The sequence below is a fragment of the Salmo salar genome, chromosome ssa03, assembly GCF_905237065.1.
Source record: "Salmo salar chromosome ssa03, Ssal_v3.1, whole genome shotgun sequence".
Classification (NCBI taxonomy): Eukaryota; Metazoa; Chordata; class Actinopteri; order Salmoniformes; family Salmonidae; genus Salmo; species Salmo salar.
The window spans coordinates 79,216,905-79,237,566 of record NC_059444.1 but is presented as its reverse complement, the minus strand read 5'-3'; the positions used below and the strand labels follow the sequence as shown (position 1 = coordinate 79,237,566).

General features: G+C 41.3%; 1 protein-coding gene across 2 annotated transcripts in view; it reads left to right on the top strand.

Annotated features, from left to right (window-relative positions):
- Window positions 1-9,233: 9,233 nt before the first annotated feature.
- The window catches only part of LOC106601779 (cytoplasmic phosphatidylinositol transfer protein 1), a 134,618-nt gene continuing 123,189 nt past the window's right edge, over window positions 9,234-20,662 (top strand). The window contains exon 1 of one of the 2 annotated variants that reach the window (XM_045715542.1): window positions 9,234-9,911. In XM_045715542.1, coding sequence (XP_045571498.1) covers window positions 9,864-9,911 — 48 coding nt within the window. In that variant the 5' untranslated portion in view covers window positions 9,234-9,863. The remainder of the gene's footprint in view (window positions 9,912-20,662) is intronic. The other variant, XM_045715541.1, reaches the window with a different exon arrangement.

Here is a 20,662-nt window from a genome sequence, read left to right as displayed (position 1 = left end):
TATGAGCTCTGAGTCTCTATTGTACTGTAATGATAATGATAGGAGCTCTGAGTCTCTACTGCATTGTAATGCTAATGATAGGAGCTCTGAGTCTCTATTGTACTGTAATGATAATGATAAGAGCTCTGAGTCTCTACTGTACTGTACTGATAATGATAGGAGCTCAATCTCTATTGTACTGTAATGATAATGATTGGAGCTCTGTCTCTACTGTAATGATAATGATAGGAGCTCTGAGTCTCTACTGTACTGTACTGATAATGATAGGAGCTCTGAGTCTCTACTGTACTGTAATGATAATGATAAGAGCTCTGAGTCTCTACTGTACTGTACTGATAATGATAGGAGCTCTGAATCTCTATTGTACTGTACTGATAATGATAGGAGCTCTGAATCTCTATTGTACTGTAATGATAATGATAGGAGCTCTGAATCTCTATTGTACTGTAATGATAATGATAGGAGCTCTGAATCTCTATTGTACTGTAATGATAATGATAGGAGCTCTGAATCTCTATTGTACTGTAATGATAATGATTGGAGCTCTGTCTCTACTGTACTGTACATGTATCTCTACCCTTACCTCTCTCTCTCTAAAGCTTTATTGAAATGGAGAGTGTACTCTATCTTTCTCACTCTCTTTCTCTGTCTCTCCCTCTCCCTCTCTCTCTCTCTCTCTCTCTGTCCCTCTCTCTTGCTCGCGCTCTGTAGTCAATTCAATCTTTTCAATTCAAAAGGCTTTACTGGCATGGAGAGTGTACTCTATCTGTCTCTGTCTCTGTCTTAGTGTTATGAGAAGCGAAGCACCTGTGTAATCTAGGGCAGCCCCTGCTCTCTGCCAGCTCCTGTCTTTGTGGGCCAGGAGGGCAGCCTGCCTGGCATTGGTTGCTGTGATTGTGGCTGAGTCTGGGCCTTTACAAAGAGGCCCTGGGAGTCTGCCGCCTCAATTCAATTGAGCCCCTTAATGATGAAGGCTGGCTCAGGAGCTAGTGGGGAGAGCTGGCACACTAGTTCGGCAGTACCGCGGCCCACGCACCAATCGCCTCAATGGTTATGCTAACAGTGAGAGAGGAGGGATGGGGGGGGGGTGGTCACTTGGTGTTGCCATAACCCCCCACATTGGGGCCACAAAAAAGAGAAGATTATGAAGGGCAGGTTCACGTAAGACAAATGGTGCTGTTTTTGGAAATTGATTAGCGATTGTCAAGAATGCACAGAAATGCAGTTTAGTTCAGATTATTTGTTTGCGATATCTGATCTATAGGCTAAGAGAGCTTCATAAACTGTTTATTCGATTGCGGAGTTTGAATAGTCTGAGAAGACAAAAACATATTTGTTGAGAATCACAACACAGGGCACAAAATCATTTCTAGCTCTTAAAGGGGCAGTAGCCTACATTTGGTGTACAATTTTCAGTTACAGTATTATTTAATCTGCAGTTATTCTTCTATTTATCCTGTTACCAATAGTATTTACATGTTAATAATATCTTCTTATTAAAACTATTACTTCTCATCTTTTAACTAAATTGTATTTATTTTTTATTTTATTTCACCTTTATTTAACCAGGTAGGCAAGTTGAGAAAAAGTTCTCATTTACAACTGCGACCTGGCCAAGATAAAACAAAGCAGTGTGACACTGACAACAACACAGAGTTACACATGGAGTAAACAAACAAGCCAATAACACAATAAACAAGTCAATGATACAGTAGAAAAAATAAAGTCTATATACAGTGTGTGCAAAAGGCATGAGGACGTAGGCAATAAATAGGCCATAGGAGCAAATACTTACAATGTAGCAGATTAACACTGGAGTGATAAATGAGCATATGATGATGTGCATGTAGAGATACTGGTGTGCAAAAGAGCAGAAAAGTAAATAAAATAAATACAGTAAGGGGATGAGGTAGGTAGATAGGGTGGGCAATGTACAGACGGCTATGTACAGCTGCAGCGATCGGTTAGCTGCTCAGATAGCTGATGTTTATTGTTGGTGAGGGAAATAAAAGTCTCCAACTTCAGCGATTTTTGCAATTCGTTCCAGTCACTGGCAGCAGAGAACTGGAATGAAAGGCGGCCAAATGAGGTGTTGGCTTTGGGGATGATCAGTGAGATATACCTGCTGGAACGTGTGCTACCGGTGGGTGTTGTTATCGTGACCAGTGAACTGAGATAAGGTGAAGCTTTACCAAGCATAGTCTTATAGATGACCTGGAGCCAGTGGGGCTGGCGACGAATATGTAGCGAGGGCCAGCCGACTAGAGCATACAGGTCGCAGTGGTGGGTGGTATAAGGTGATTTGGTAACAAAACGTGATAGACTGCATCCAGTTTGCTGAGTAGAGTATTGGAAGCTATTTTGTAGATGACATCGCCGAAGTGCAATCTATTAGCTTCCAAAATGTAAGTATGTATATCTAGCGGTCTGATAACACATTCTGATGGAATGGCTTTTCCTGCACTTTGTAAAAACCCAGAGTGCATTGAGTGAATATTGGAAGATCTTGGTTCCTTTCTAAACATAGCAATGTGAATGCAAAGAGGACTCGGATCACAAAATAGGTGAAGTGAATTGGCACAAAGCCAGAGCAGTGTGAATATAAAGATACCCGAGTTCTTTTGCTGTTTTTGACCCCGGAGTTCACTTTAAAGAGGACTGAGATCGGTTCTTTTAAAGAGGACTATGTGAAAACACCCTTAGAAAAAAGGGTTCCAAAAGGGTTCTTCGGCTGTTCCCATAGAAGAACCCTTTTTGGTTCCAGGTTGACAATTTTTTAGAACTCCTTTAGGTTCATGGAAACCATGTGTTTGATATATTTGATACCATTCCACTCCAGCCATTACTACGAGCCCATCCTCCCCAGTTAATGTGCCATCAACCTCCTCTGGAACCAAAGGGGATCTACCTAGAAGCAGAAAGGGTTCTCCTATGGGGACAGCTGAAAAAACATTTTAGGTTCTAGATAGCACCTTTTTTTCTAAGAGTGTATGCACTAAAAGGCTATTCGATTGGGATACGCAATAGAACATTGAAGGCTCATTATCATCTGCCCTGTCACAGCAGGTAGCCTAGTGGTTAGAGCATTGGGCCAGTAACTGCAAGGTTGCTAGTTCAAATCCCTGTACTGACAAGGTGAAACATCTCTTGATCTGCCCTTGAGCAAGGCACTTACCCCTAATTGCTCCAAGTTTCCTGACAATAATGGCTGGCTGGGACCCCACTGTCAGGGGGAGTTGGGATATTCAAAAAATACCACTTTAACAATACATCTCTCTCGCACAGGTTACTGCACATGCATGGAAACACGTTGCATTTTGTCACGTCCTGACCAGTATAAGGGGTTATTTGTTATTGTAGTTTGGTCAGGACGTGGCAGGGGTGTGTTTGTTTTGTGTTGTCGGGGTTTTTTGGGTTGTGTTCTATGTTTTGTATTTCTATGTTCTATTTTCTAGCTTTCTATTTCTATGTCTAGTTTATTGTTTTGACCTTCAATTGGAGGCAGCTGTTCCTCGTTGCCTCTAATTGAAGGTCCTATTTAGTAGGGGTGTTTTTTATGGGTTTTGTGGGTAGTTGTTCCTTGTTTAGCTGTGTGCCTGACAGGACTGTTTTTCGTCGTTCTTTTTGTTCAGTGTTCATTTTTTGTTTAATAAAGAAGATAATGAGCATTCACATTCCCGCTGCGTTTTGGTCCAATCCTTACGTGACACATTTAAGCACCCCGTACCTTACCTTTTCAACAAGCCGTCTGAGGTACAACGTTCAGCTGTGAATAAGGTCTATTCAATCCCCCGCTCTTCAACATCTCATTCTGCTCATGTCCTGTAACACTCACACAATGCAGTTGGTATTCACTTAACAACGCAGACTTACTGAAACTTTGGAGTGGCAAGGTTAGGTTACAGGCAGCCAGCCAAATAAGAGAGTATACTTTATTTTTCAACTTTTGAACATTGGTGAATTTTATATTTTTGTGTCATTGTAGGCCGGTATAAATGTATATTGTATTCTTTCACAGTTTGACCATGAAAAGCTATGAGCTATGTGAGTTCACTCACAGCTGCAGGTAAAGTCGTCCCTGAGAAGCGTAGCTACATTTATTTTCATTTCATCTCTCATCTGTTTATTTTTTTGTCTTCCAGAGGGGTGTGACCTTTCTCTGTGTATGATCCATCATCAAATCAACTGTATTCATGAAACCCTTCTTACATCAGCAAATGACACAAAGTGCTTGTACAGAAACCCAGCCTAAAACCCCAAACAGCAAGAAACGCAGATGTAGAAGCACGGTGGCTAATAAAAACTCCCTAGAAAGGCAGGAACCTAGGAAGAAACCTAGAGGAACCAGGCTCTGAAGGGTGGCCAGTCCTCTTCTGGCTGTGCCGGGTGGAGGTTATAACAGAACATGGCCATTAAGGCCAGATCGTTCTTCAAGATGCTCAAACGTTCATAGATGACCAGCTGGGTCAAACAGGGTTATCCATCCCACAGACCTAACTTTATAAAAGTCATCTTTCAAAACAAAGTTACATTCTCCTGAATCAGCCAATGAATGAGCCAGGCCTAAGGTGAATGTTTGTTGGTTATTTCCAAGTCAGAACAATTCATCTTCAGACAGATTGGCAGACAGAATGACGATCACTTGATGCTAAAGATGGACAGTGAATATCAATGAGACCAACCTGCATTCAATGGTTCAATAAAAAAAAAAATAGACTGACAGACTTCCAGCTAACCTATAGATAGATAGAGATTAAACAAAACACCCACCATCAGCTGGTCTTGCCATCTGTCCCCAGCCAGAGAGGAGAGTTGTCCCCTGGACAGCTGCCTGGCCTGGGTGTACTGTAGCCCCAGCAGGCTGTACAGTACCTGGCTCTCAGCCCCAACCTCCAGCCAAGCTCTGTCAGCAAGCATGGAGCTCCACACCAGCTGGAGGCCACAGGCATTAGTCTTGAACCTGTGGGGACAAAAGGAGAAAATAGTTCAGTATCTTTGGTGCTGATATAGACTGGCCCCTGTGCTGTCTGCCGCTTTAGAGAGGAGCTTGAGGCCAAGGGCTCAACAAGTATATCCGTATAACGATGCGGTTTAACGCTGGCCTCGCACAGTGTAAACATTTCAAATATCTTCACCCGCTATTGCATTTATTTGGGTTGGGTTAGGGTTAGCTAACCCTACCTCTTTTCCTAACCTTAACCTAAGTCTCATTAAACCTCTTAAATGTGAAGTCCCCAAATTCGGGGACCCTGTTTGATTTGTTTTATTCAATTAAGTCTGGTATGAGAATGGTAGCCCCTATCTGCAAAAGCAGGGTGTCTGCTGAAAGCTGAGTATATTGGCTATTGATTGGTGCCTTCAAATCTTTGGTATGACTTACTACCATATATGGGCATACGAATGTATAATGGCAGGCTGAGCCGATTACCTTATTTCAAGATGGCTGCTACTTACATTCCTGTTAGCGTTGTGAAGCATAAACTAAAGTAACACGGAATACATTAATACACACCGAAAGCAGTGACTCCACAGATCATGAGGATATCTTATTTGTCTGCCTGTATCCTACCGTTATTGATCACCAGCCTCGAGAGTCAAAATGTTTATTTTACACGTTTTCACCAAACAGCAAAAATCTAACACGGTAAGCTTTCATTTGGTCTGTGTTTGAGCTATGGCTACATGGGGGTTATCAAATTAATCCGTAGGTTGGTAGGAACAAATATAGCATATTGCCAATATTATCTGATGATGTATGACTTAATGGCAACATCGAATGGCCACAGAGTGACTATATCTTTGCACATCAAAAATATGATGTTGCCTGCTTACGCGCTGTAGGCATCCATATATCCTGTATGTCCCCCGACACCACCACAATGTTTGAGAGAGGCTGATGTTGTAGGAATTTAGTTTTTATAGTGAACAATAACTTTAAGGCACATCCAGTGTGCAAAAACAGTGAAATTACCACATTGGGACACTTTGGAGAGGTTGAAAGGACACCTGAATGTACCCTGGATACCCCATAACACCACCACAATGTTTGAGTGAAGCTGATATGGTATAAATTGTGTTTTTATGCTGAACAAATGGCATTTAGGGATTGCAAATATGTTATAGCACTGGAATTATCTAATACATATGTGACTTTGGAGAGGTTTAGGGACACTTGGAAATGTGACCACACCTGACACTACTTACTAAAACATCTGCCCATTTCTAATTGTTAGGTCTATCAATCCCATTTATTTTCTGATATTGTTCACATGTTGTGGAAGCCATCTGATGTGTTTCTAGCTCCAGTCGTCAATAATTCACTTACAGCTTGTCATTGAAAGATGATATTAAAAATAACTCTTATTTTGTGTGCTTGATCTTGTGTATTCTGAGCTATGTAACTCCCATTTATCTTCTGATAATTTCCTCCTAATCTCCCAGATGTCTTCTTTCCAAATATACCAAGTTTTTGCATGTCAGAATCATGTAATTACACATGAATAGCAGTTACTTTTGGGTATGTCTAATTAAGCAGAAATCTACATTGTGCCATTACATTTATCTCTTAACCTGCTACGTTAATTATCATAAGGCCTACAGTTCTAGGCTGAAGGCCTACAGTTCAAGGCTGAAGGCCTACAGTTCTAGGCTGAAGGCCTACAGTTCTAGGCTGAAGGCCTACAGTTCAAGGCTGAAGGCCTACAGTTCAAGGCTGAAGGCCTACAGTTCTAGGCTGAAGGCCTACAGTTCTAGGCTGAAGGCCTACAGTTCTAGGCTGGTGGCCTACAGTTCTAGGCTGAAGGCCTACAGTTCTAGGCTGGTGGCCTACAGTTCTAGGCTGAAGGCCTACAGTTCTAGGCTGTAGTTCACTCTAGGTGTTTGCTAAAAAGTTGATTCTAGTTGTTCTTATTTTCTGGATTTCGTTTTGTATTTTTGTTGATTGCTGAACATTTATCACTTGCTGTAAATAAAACATCTGACTTTACCTGGAAGACTGTCATCCAGCAGCTTCCTGCCATCTCCCTTGGCCTGAGCACATTACGTTTTCTCAATCCAAACTGGTCAAATAGGAGAAATACGCAGGAATCTGTATTCTGTGTGGGCAAAATATATTGACATTTGTGGTGCTACACATCTCTCTCTCGCTCTTACTTTCTCTCTCTTTCTTTCACCCTCATCAAACTAGCCAAGGCTTTTTAGAATAGTAGTTCAAGCGGTGACATCTAGTGTTGGAGATACGTACATGCATTGATGCTCAGGGATTACCATATTGAACGATAATACATTAGAGATAACATATCTAGCTAGAATATTCTCTACATGAGTTTGATCAGTAGCCTAGGCCTATGTGATGGATATACGTAGGCTGAAGGAAGTAGCAAGGCCACACATTAAGGTGAATGTTCTTTCAGTAGATCAATAATTGTTTTCATATTTGGGGAACACTTGACACCCAGCGTCATAACACGTTATGGCTTTATCATAACCATGTCATAATATGTCATAACAGCTGATATAAGTTGTCATAACCTGTTATAATATGGACCTACAAAATGTACCACACAAGGCAAAACATTGCCTTACACCATAGCCTACATGTCAACAGTATCTTTATGTTGTGTATATATATTAAATTATCATTGTAATTGCGGACACATTGATGTCAGACATGCACCTACCCCAAAGCTCTGTTGTGGATGACTGGGATGAATGCTGGAGCAGATTTCAGGAGCAGGTCAAGACACCCTCTTTTTGACTGATGACTGTTATGAGGGCATGTACTGTACGTGATAGGCCTATCTGGCTTATATGATTATGATAGTCATAATCTTTTTTTGACAGTGTCATAAAGTTTCTTCCTAGTCCAAGTAAAGTTACACAGGATGGTCATAAATCTCCATGACAGTGGCATAAAATTATTTTAAATATGATGAAAAAAAAACATGACTGTAATTAATTCATTACAACATCAACAAAGGATTTAAGAAACAACGAAAGGAATTTTCTTGGCAGGGAAAAAACTAATTTCTGGGTTTGTGGGTTTTGATACTCCTATACAGGTCTCATAACCAGTCATAAAATAATGCAATATATGTCGCAACAGGTGTAAATATATGGGTCAACATTTGTTATTGAAGTAGAAGTCCTGGGAGTGCATTCTGACGAAGACAGCAAAGGTAATAACATTTTTCTTATAGTAAATCTGATTTTGGTGAGTGCTAAACTTGGTGGGTGTCTAAATAGCTAGCCCTGTGATGCCGGGCTATCTACTGAGAATATTGCAAAATGTGCTTTCACCGAAAAGCTATTTTAAAATCGGACATAGCGAGTGCATAGAGGAGTTCTGTATCTATAATTCTTAAAATAATTGTTATGTTTTTTGTGAACGTTTATCGTGAGTAATTTAGTAAATTCACCGGAAGTTTGCGGGGGGTATGCTAGTTCTGAACGTCACATGCTAATGTAAAAAGCTGGTTTTTGATATAAATATGAACTTGATTGAACAAAACATGCATGTATTGTATAACATAATGTCCTAGGGTTGTCATCTGATGAAGATCATCAAAGGTTAGTGCTGCATTTAGCTGTGGTTTGGGTTTATGTGACATTATATGCGAGCTTGAAAAATGGGTGTCTGATTATTTCTAGCTGGGTACTCTGCTGACATAATCTAATGTTTTGCTTTCGTTGTAAAGCCTTTTTGAAATCGGACAGTGTGGTTAGATTAACGAGAGTCTTGTCTTTAAAATGGTGTAAAATAGTCATATGTTTGAGAAATTGAAGTAATAGCATTTCTAAGGTATTTGAATAACGCGCCACGGGATTCAACTGGCTGTTGAGTAGGTGGGACAATTTCGTCCTGCTGACCCTAGAGAGGTTAACCCTAACCCTATCCCCTAACCTAGCTAACATTAGCCAGCTAGCTAATGTTGGCCACCTAGCCCTCTAGCTTGCTTCGTAACATATCATACGTTTTTCTAATTCGTAACAAATTGTATATTTAGAAAATTCGTAACATATTGTACAACTTGCAAATTCATAAAATATTGTGCATTTTGAAAATTCTTAACAAATAATACGAATTGTAATTTGTAAAATATCAAATGAAATGCGTGATGGACATCCACAAATTAATACATGCCATACCAAAATGAGTATCTCGGATTTACATAAAATAATATTACGAAATGCTCTGAGACCAGGTTGCATATTTCCATATCGGAATGAATGGGCAGTTGTTTTCTGTTCATTGCGATGTAAAGAGGGAGTGCTGAATGTTGCAATAGAGTATCGTCAGTTTACCGCCAGACAGCAGCATCACCTTGAAGATGCAAACTCGCCAATTCTGATTTGGGACCAACGTGGCTCAATTCAGAGCACACTGAGTGCTTGCTTTGTCCGGGACGTTAGCACTGCCACACGACACTTCAGATGAGTCTTGGATGGTGCTCAGAGGAATTTAGCCTAGAGTTCACCGTTTTTGTAATGCTTTTCTTTTACAACTAATATTACCATCAGAAGCGTTGCTGATCTTTACCGTGCCAATTATTTTGCTAATGGGTCGTTTTAGTGGATGTTCCCTCATGATTTCAGTGAGAAGATGACTTCGTTTACTTTGCTCTGCTCGGTCGTGTGATTGCAGTGGGATAGCGGACGCTCACATTCAACGCTGGACTGAGAGCATAGCTGTTCTCATCAAATATAACGATTGTTTTGTTTTTATCAGTCTCGTGCTTATCGTTGATGACAATAGCCTAGCGCTGTCATACGTTTGAGTTGCCATAGACCGCCAACAGACACAACCTGAACGTCGTTTCAACTTCTGGTCGTTTCTTTGACAACTGTCTTGACGGAGGAAGAATATGTTGATGAAGGAATATAGAATATGTATGCCGCTCACTGTGGAAGAGGTAAGTTAGGGTACTTATATCTCCCAGTTTTTCTGAACATTTTGCGTTTTCTCCTGTCCTACAACTAAACCTAAAAATGTGAAAAGTTTAGGCAGTTGCGTGGAAGGTATCATTTTGGTCATTGTATGGAATGTCTACCATGCTAGTTGCAACCTGGATGGAGTAGGTAGGTATGCCATTTTCTTGTGAAGAACTTTTGTACCACACTGATTTTAAGAGTTATTTAGAGTACTGTAGGCTAAACCACAGGGTGGTGCTATTGGAAGTATGCTAGGTCTACGCCATACTTTCCTTGTTTGATTTGTTGGGTTTGAGTGCAAAATCTTCACACAAGTATCTAAGACACTAAGCAAAAAATGTAAGAGATGTTACAGTATGTTGTCTGTGTGTGTCACCCTGCTAGCCTACTCATACGACCATTTCTGGCACTCTGTAACTACAGTGCCTCTGTAACGGTTTCCCTCTGGTACAAATATAGAGGTGACTGATCGTTTGTTTGATAGATTGATTGAATAACACAGGCTTATCTGCTGGTTATTATGTGTCTTTCAGGAGCAACCCTGCTCTGACTCCGTTTCAGGGAGCTGGGTGTCCAGATGGCTAGGCTTGCTCTTGGTCATTTGTTCTGTGTTGTTGCGAGCACCATTTGGTTATCATTAACTTTAGATTTGGTAGTCACAGCTCTCTGCCCATATTATGTCAACTGGGGCTGGTTTATTTTATTTTAGATAATCAACAACATTACTTTTATTTGGGAACCATTTTTTGGGGAGATGTGGACACTGATTTTCTTTGTTTGGTTACGTTTAATGTGTTCCTTGTTCCTTTATCCTTGACCATCATTTTGAGCCTAGGAGTGTGTTTCTGTACTTCACAGACCATTACTTTAAAAATAAATATTTATATGACGAGAGGAAAGAGAGTCGAAGAGCGAGTAACAGTGCATTCGGAAAGTATTCAGACCCCTTAACTAATTCCACATTTTGTTACGTTACAGCCTTGTTGTCACGAATGTCGTATGAAGGAGCGGACCAAAGCACAGCGTGTGTATCGTTCCACATTTTATTATAACTGTGAAACTATGCAAGACATACTAATAAACAAAACAACAAACCGTGACGAAGAGGTGCAACATACACTAACTGAAAAATAATCTCCCACAAAACCTAGTGGGAAAAACAACAACTTAATTAGACAACGATGACCAGCTGCCTCTAATTGGAGATCATCCAAAAAACAACATAGAAATACAGAAACTAGAACATAACAACATAGAAAATCTAAACTAGACACAACCCCGTCACGCCCTGACCTACAACACACTTTAACACACTTATCAGGACGAGTACGGGAAGCTGACACAGGTGGCATTGGATGACTAACACGCTCCTCAGGGCGAATGCCGTGCATACTACGCCAAACCAAATCTCTCTTCACTCTCCTCCAATTTATCCAACATTTCCTCAAACGTCTCTAAATCTCCCCTCCGTTCACTCTCCTCCAATTTATCCAATATTTTCTCAACGGACTCTGACTCACCCCAATATTCCTCTTTGCTCTCCGACTCGTCCCTCGGCCTCGCCGACCAACGAATGTGCCCCCCCCCAAAAAAATATTTTGAGATTGCTTCTTGGGCTTGCGTTGTTGCTGTGCTAGTTCCTCGTATCGTCACCGTTCCTCTCTTGCTATCTCCGCCTGCTTGCCTTGATGGTATAACGCCTCGTAATATCGCCGTTCTGCTCTCGCTACTTCAATCTCCTCCTTTGGACGGCGATACTCCCCGGGCCTTGTCCAGGGTCCTGCCCCATCCAGGATTTCCTCCCAGGTCCAGTCCTCCTGACCCCGCTGCTTGGTCCGTTGGTGGTGGGAGATTGTCACGGTTGTCGTAGGATGAAGGAGTGGACCAAAGCGCAGTGTGTGTATCATTTCACATTTTCTTTATTAAACTGTGACACTATGCAATACATATTAATAAACAAAACAACAAACCGTGACAAAGAGGTGCAACATACACTAACTCAATGTAACGCCCTGGCCATAGAGAGGGTGTTTTGTTCTCTATTTTTGGTTAGGCCAGGGTGTGACATGGGTGGGCGTTCTAGGTTTCTTTTTCTATGTTGGTGGTTTTCTTTGTTTCGGCGTGTATGGCTCTCAATCAGGAACAGGTGTAGATCGTTGTTGCTGATTGAGAGTCATACATAGGCAGCCTGTTTTTCCTTTGGGGTTTGTGGGTGAATGTTTTCTGTCTAGGTTTGTTAATCCTGACAGGACTGTTTGGCTGTCATTCCTTGTCGTGTTTTCTTTTTGTATAGTGTTCATTCGTTTATTAAAATCCTTAATATGAACACATCCTCTGCTGCACCTTGGTCTCAATCTGACGACGGCCGTTACACTCAAAATACAATCTCCCACAACCCAAGGTGGGAAAAACAACTACTTAAGTATGATTTCCAATTAGAGACAACAATGACCAGCTGCCTCTAATTGGAGATCATCCCCCCCAAAAAACATAGAAATACAGAAACTAGAACATAACAACATAGAAAATCTAAACTAGAAACAACCCCGTCATGCCCTGACCTACTCTACCATAGAAAATAACAGCTTCTTGTCACGTCCTGACCATAGTAAGATGTGATTTTCTATGGTAGAGTAGGTCAGGGCATGACAGGGGGTGTTTTGTGGTTTTCTATGTTTTCTATTTCTATGTTCTTAGGTTCTAGTTTTTGTATTTCTATGTTGGCTTGTTTGGGATGATCTCCAATTGGAGGCAGCTGGTCCGCGTTGTCGCTAATTGGAGATTATATTTAAGTAGGGGTTTTTCTTCCTGGGTTTTGTGGGTGATAATATTTTGAGTAGTGTTTGTTTCTCTCTGCGTCACGGGTTTGTTGTTTTGTTAATTCAGCTATTTATGTATTGCAAAGTTTCACGGATTAAATAAAATGTGGAACTACAACCACGCTGCACTTTGGTCCGCTCCTTTCGACAGCCATGACACTTCTATGGTCAGCACGTGACAAGTGAAATCATCCCATGTGAAGAGTCAACTAATTTAATTAAACTTCAATTCGTAACTAAAATGTTTTTTTTATTTCTATTGGAAGGATTTCATATTTAGCAATTATGTCTACTTATGATAAGGTAAACTGTTTATGTTTCTGTTTCCATATGATATGGTAAATATATCCAATGCATAAAACATCTACATTTAACTGGTATTTGCATATATTTTCGTTAATTCCCATATATTCCCGTTAATTCCCATGGAAAGTTTCCAGCTCTGAATATTCCCCAAAATGTGCAACCCTATCTGGGATTTAGTTCAGCTCATGAAACATGGGACTAACACTTTACATGTTGTGTTAATATTTTTGTTCTGTATATAATGTATATTTAAACATTTTGAACTTAAAAAAAAATATTGAAAAAATTAGAAGCTTTGTTTTAAAAAAAAAAGAGTCAACTACAAAATTGTATAATGATTTTATGAGTTCTGTCACATGTCATCTCTGCAGCTGCATCCCAGACAGGGTCTGTAGTTGTTGTGGAGCACTGTGTGTTGTTCCTGATTAGAGGAAACACTCCCACCTTGGCCACTCTAACCATACAACACTGGTCTGCTGGCACCTCAGTGCTTTTCTATTTTGTTGACAAAATTATGCAGATGTGTTCACAGGCTGTGGGAGTTCCCTGGCTGCGAGACACTGGCAGTTCATTTACTGCAATCTGGGATGATGAGATACAGTACGTTTGATCTCAGGGGCATTACACTTGATCTTCAAAGGGCAGAAAAACCCTTTCAGTTCCCTGTGGATTATATTACTGTATCTTCAGAGAGAGAGACAGAGAGAGAGCTCTGCCGCCCACAGACTGTTTGTTTAATGCCAGAATAGGATCCTGAGCCTTCTCTTTGTTTCATGACCTTGCTGTGTTTTGATACCCCTGCCCTCAGTCATGACCTGATAGAGGTTTACAGTATATGCAGGGAATGAGGTTATGAGTTCCTGCTAAGGCTAAAACAATGATGGCTTGTGGGGGGACAAAAGTCCTTAGGCTTACTTCTCCAGAAGGACTATACTATGATTTCCTGACCTCGCAGACTTTTTTAGAGCCTCAGCACACACATCTGCATTTCAGAATCTTTGTCTTCTGTCTGACCCTGTTTATCATCTTGAACATCTTGGTTGAAATGATAAATGAAGGCCTTCTACAACCATTAGATTCATGTTTGCTATAAGATAACGACCAGAGATGACACTGCATTCCTCTATTCCTCAGCAAGGGGAATCATCTGTTTCCCCTGAAACATCAATTAGGCTTATTACTGTGTCATAAAGTCACAGGATCCAGGAGTCATTACACCCATTCCAAACATGTCAACACTTCTCAAGAACGAGGTTCTCTTACGTAAAAAGAAGCTAATTAACCCTTAGTTGCCATGGAAATGTCATAATGGGCTATAAGTCATAAAGTTAAACTAAAAGCTTTCTGCTTCTAGAGACGCGTACCTATGGACCCTCTTTAGGTCTCTACAGAACATTGACTGAGGTGTTTCTATATGGACTCTCTGGTCTCGCAGCAGGTACAGTCCAAACAAACACCTCAGTTACAATGCTTTATTTCCATGGTGACATTGTTTTGCCGGGGAAATGAGAGCGGTGAAGGTTATCCCTTAAAATAGACCGAGCACAGCAGAATAGTTTGACCGGTTTGACAGATGGCCTCTCATTTTGCTGCTGCGTGGGATGTGCAATTAACAGAAGGGACAGTGAGTTCAGGGTTTTAAGTGGTTTTCTTTCAGGACGCTCCGCTTGCAGGTTGAAACTACTCGACTTTCAGAGTCCATTTAAAAGAGGAAATGATCAAAAGGACGAGGTTGAGAATGTTATCATTCAATGGGCATATCTGATGTGCTATATCCAATTACAACTTCAAAATAAAAGTAACCTATGTGTTCCATTAGCATAAAATCACTTCAAGCTCAATTCAATGTTATAGCTCCATAATGTCATGAATGACTAAAATAGCCTTGGCTTTTACTGTGGGACACATCAATGTTCTATCTGTAGGGCATCTGTTGTTTCCAGGTGGTGCTTCAGTTTCAGATTCCCACCTCTGGACTTGAGCATATGGAATGGATGGATTTCCATGAAGCTTATTGGTATCTGTAGAGTGTTTGCTGTGTTTTGGTATGTTAGGAATAGTTGGCCTTACTGTCTTAACTACCCCTAGGGTTTCTTTGAGGTCGCAATGATCTAACCATCTACGTGTGTGACCAGGTGTACTATTCCCTAGGTCACAGCATTGATTTCCCCACAGTAATTAACAAACGAGAACATTCCCTACTCCCCATTTGAAGAGACCAAGTGAGAAAGTATCACCCTCTGAAGTCTATCGAACCTCATCCAATCTTATTGTTCTCTCATCAACCACACCTGTGAATTGTTCTTGTGTGTTGCCGTGTGGTTGTGATTATAGGTCTGTCACTATATCACGGCTCTGGAAAGGCTTAGTCTAGCTGGCTGAACACTGGCGGTCTGGCCACTGGCTATAAACCAGATGGGGTTCTTTTTTTGGGCTCAATTGTGATTGAAGATTATATTTTCCCTCCCGACCAGGCTGCCGGTTTAATCTGTTGATGATATCACTGGACTGACCTCCAGTCATTTTGATGACGTGGTCTAGCTCCAGCCAGTTGCATGGCAGTGTGGATCTGTCTCAGAATTGAAATGGCCCTTAGCATTTGTCTGAATGTTCCCAAATAAGTGGCTGTCAGATAAAAACCAAATTTTTACCTTGAAATATCACAGAGACCCTGCTTCAGAGACCCTGCTTCAGAGACGCTGCTTCAGAGACGCTGCTTCAGAGACGCTGCTTCAGAGACGCTGCTTCAGAGACGCTGCTTCAGAGGCAGATGGATGTAGGCCTATGCTATATCAAAAGCATAAACTATATCAAGTGTTGATTATGTAGGCAACTTGTTTCTTTTAGTCCATTCAAGTAGAGAAAATCCTGGTGGTTACCTTGTTTCCTCAGCGTTGGGTAGGATACTTTCTAAATGTAGTTTGTTAGTTACTAGTTACCTGTCCAAAATTGTAATCAGTAATGTAACTTTTGGATTACCCAAACTCAGTAATATAATCGGATTACATTTCCCCTTAAGAGCCATTAGAATTCATTTGGTGTATCATCATAATGGCCTCTGACTTGTCGTCAGACTCGCTCAGGTGGAATAAACTTAAAGTTGCGTCTTTTTTTCAATGCTGAATTGAATGTCGTTGAGAAAACAGAAAGGTGTAATTTCCTGCAAACATCCTTTCTGAATTTAAAAGTAATCCAAGAAGAAATGTCGTTTTTCAAAAATATCTGTATTCTGATTACAATATTCTTGCTGGTAATGTAACTGATTACAGTTCGTTTTTTGTAATCAGTTACACCTTTCTGTAATCAGTTACTACCCAACCCTGGTTTTGCTGTTCTAAACGATTCCATCCCCCGGTGCGGGTCATCTGCAATGCTAATACTTTACATAAAATAACGGAACTGTCACGACTCTTCTCATCACATGTCATCACTGCATGGTTTGCAGCGCCATCAAGAGAGACATACAAAAGTGTCATTAAGTCTGGGGATACATTTTTTGATGTGTGAAGCTTCGAAGCACAACTTGAAAGCATGGCTCTGTTATGTTCGCTGCACTGCTTAAAGGTTTAGAAAATCAAACAAATCACATTTTATTTGCTCTGTGATGTGCCCTGTGGTATGTGGTGTGTGTTTAGACTATGTGCCCTGTGGTGTGTGGTGTGTGTTTAGACTATGTGCTCTGTGGTATGTGGTGTGTGTTTAGACTATGTGCCCTGTGCTGTGTGGTGTGTGTTTAGACTATGTGCCCTGTGGTATGTGGTGTGTGTTTAGACTATGTGCCCTGTGCTGTGTGGTGTGTGTTTAGACTATGTGCCCTGTGGTGTGTTGTGTGTGTTTAGACTATGTGCCCTGTGGTGTGTGGTGTGTGTTTAGACTATGTGCCCTGTGGTCTGTGGTGTGTGTTTAGACTATGTGCCCTGTGGTGTGTGGTGTGTGTTTAGACTATGTGCCCTGTGGTCTGTGGTCTGTGGTGTGTGTTTAGACTATGTGCCCTGTGGTGTGTGGTGTGTGTTTAGACTATGTGCCCTGTGGTGTGTGTTTAGACTATGTGCCCTGTGGTGTGTGTTTAGACTATGTGCCCTGTGGTCTGTGGTGTGTGTTTAGACTATGTGCCCTGTGTTCTGTGGTGTGTGTTTAGACTATGTGCCCTGTGGTCTGTGGTGTGTGTTTAGACTATGTGCCCTGTGGTCTGTGGTGTGTGTTTAGACTATGTGCCCTGTGGTCTGTGGTGTGTGGTGTGTGTTTAGACTATGTGCCCTGTGGTGTGTGGTGTGTGGTGTGTGTTTAGACTATGTGGTGTGTGGTGTGTGGTGTGTGTTTAGACTATGTGGTGTGTGGTGTGTGTTTAGACTATGTGGTCTGTGGTGTGTGGTGTGTGTTTAGACTATGTGCCCTGTGGTGTGTGGTGTGTGTTTAGACTATGTGCCCTGTGGTCTGTGGTGTGTGGTGTGTGTTTAGACTATGTGCCCTGTGGTCTGTGGTGTGTGGTGTGTGTTTAGACTATGCTAGGATATTTTCTTCTCGCTGAAGCTCTCCCATGGAGCTTGAGGGGCGTGATGGAGTGTTTCTAATGTTGGCTCTGCATTACAATGGTGACTCATAGCATCTCTCTGAGGCATAAAAAACTAAACTCCTTTCATACAAATAACCTACCATTTGTCTGTCTTGTGAAACAATGACACACAGACTAATCTACTGACGAGACAACACAGAGAATGGGTCAATGTCTTCTTCTATACTGGCTATCAGATGTTTTGATTGCGTCTCCCAGAGTTGAGCTTTGAAAGATCCGGGCAGTGTTCAATAGGCTCAAAACTGGAGAAAACATGTCGTAACGAATAGTCACTACCTGAACTCCAATCAGAATGCTCAGAATGCAGAATTATGTTTTCCCGTTTGGCGCCTACTGAACACTACCCAGGAGCTCTATTGTTTCACCAGCTCTCCTGTACCACTCTGCTCTTATGCTGTGCCTTTCCCCACAGGTCCCTAAGCTATTGGCATTTGATTTAAAAAAAAACACAAACAGCCTCTTATCTGCTGTCTAGTGACACAGGAACACTGCACACAATTATATGACATCCAGGTTTGAGTGATTGAACAGATCTTACATCTCATGCAGGGAGACTGAGGAAGGAACAGTGAATGAAATATCAAAGTATTGGTGGCTGAATGAACAACTGGAGTTTGTTTGTGTGTGTGTGCGTGTGCGTACGCACGTGCTTCCGTATGTGCATTCTGGCTCAAGTCAGTTGTCAGTTTGTTCATTTGGTATTAGAGCTTTCTTCCCTCACTTTGAAGAGGCTACAGCTGTTCGGGATGTTGCCGCTAACGACTCCCTGATGAGCATCGAGGAAATGTTTAGTATTCAGCTCGTGGGTCACCGATGTAATGATGTTCTGGCATCACAGTGTGAACCAACCAACCCTCTGTCAGCACCACTAACATCACCAACGTCCCTATTCCCTATTCACCCAGACAGGTAGGCTAGGTACACAGAAGAAATGACAGTCATCACAGGAGAGTTAGACTGTATAATCACTTTCAAGGTGATAAGGAGATTTGATTTGGATCCCCATTAGAAGACGCCATGACAACAGCTAGTCATCCTGGGGTCAGACACATCACGAAAAATACATTACGAACAAAAATACTTTAAAATATACATACTGTACATTGTAAAATATACATACTGTACATTGAAAAAACATTAACAAGTAGACATCAGACATTTAAAATACCTGTAAGGTAACATTTAACAGTCAATAGGTATGTATATTCAGGGGTCAGTATCTGTCCATTCATATGGTCAGCCTTAGTAGATGTACTTTTAATGTTTTCTTCAATGTGAATCGATTTTTCGCTTGGGAAATATTATAAGGTGATAATTTGAGAATAAGTGACACTTATTCTGGGACTTATTCCAGACTGTGGGAAGTTACAGAACGTTCCTATAGAAATACATGGTGTGCAGTAGACATGATTTGCTGATCCTGATTCAGCTAATTCAAGTTTTGGAGGTTTAGTTGAGTAGTTAAACCAGGTGTTGTAGTGCTGGGCCGGGACAAAAGCCTGCTGGTGGCCAAACCCAGAAGGGAAGAACACTACCGTAGCGTGTAGCAACAGACCGAACTGCAATTAATTAAGAGAACACTCTCCTTTGAATTTAGGCAAATAGAATGTCATGGCAACAGCTTATTGAGTGGCTCTCAGACTTGTGGCTCATGACAGGCTAAGTGGTTCTGTAATCTCTATCTCATCTCTTTTTATCTCCAATCTCTCTATGATTATTATTGACTGACAACAACTTGTATTGTATTAATCTCACATTTCAGAATGAGAGAAACCCGTCTTAAACCCTCTGAAATCGGTGTGTGTGTGTATAAAACGCAGCATAAAATACAGTATTCTTCATGGTGGTGGAGCTATTTGAAACTAACAGTCCCAGCCTCGCTCTCCAGTCCCCAAGGTAGAGGTTCTCTTCTCTGGCTACGAGGGGACCGTTCCCTTGCCTCTGTCTGGATCTCATCGTTCAGACTGGCCTGGCACAGAGAGACCAGACGGAAGGAGACACGCTCAGCTATCCCATCTGCTAGACGTCAGGGGGTGAGTGTAGTGTGATATATGCAGAACCCTCTGCTCCCTCACTGCGTCTCCTCCATGGCCTGGTGGCCAGTCTGTTTCTGCTCCACCATGCCAACTTGCCGTTGTCTTACCAATAATTTGCACCGATGCATTCCAGACTGTTTGGTAAAGCAATGATACAGTGTAGCGTTGTTATAGAAACAGTGATGTGTGCTATAGAGGCTTGCATTTTCAGGCACTCCGTCAAGAATTTGTCCATAAAGGGAAGTGGTCATATTAACACATAATGTAGTTCCTACTAGAGGTCGACCGATTAATCGGAAAGGACGATTAATTAGGGCCGATTTCAAGTTTTCATAACAATCGGTAATTGGTATTTTTGGTCAACGATTTGCCGATTTTTCTTATTTTTTCTTTTATTTATTTCCCCCCAAAAATATTTGTATTTTTATATTTTTTAACTAGGCAAGTCAATTAAGAACACATTCTTATTTACCATGACAGCCTAGGAACGGTGGGTTAACTGCCTTGTTCAGGGGCAGAACGACAGATTTTTACCTTGTCAGCTCGGGGATTCAATCTTGCAACCTTACGGTTAACTAGTCCAACGCTCTAACCACCTGCTTTACATTGCACTCCACGAGGAGCCTGCCTGTTACGCGAATGCAGTGAGAAGCCAAGGTAAGTTGCTAGCTAGCATTAAACTTATAAAAAACAATCAATCAATCATAATCACTAGTTAACTACACATGGTTGATGATATTACTAGTTTATCTAGCCTGTCCTGCGTTGCATATAATCGCTTAGGTACACGTTGCTCCAACCATAAACATCAATGCCTTTCTTAAAATCAATACACAAGTATATATTTTTAAACCTGCATATTTAGTTAATATTGCCTGCTAACATGAATTTATTTTAACTAGGGAAAATGTGTCACTTCTCTTGCAAACAGAGTCAGGGTATATGCAGCAATTTGGGCCGCCTGGCTCGTTGCGAACTGTGAAGACTATTTCTTCCTA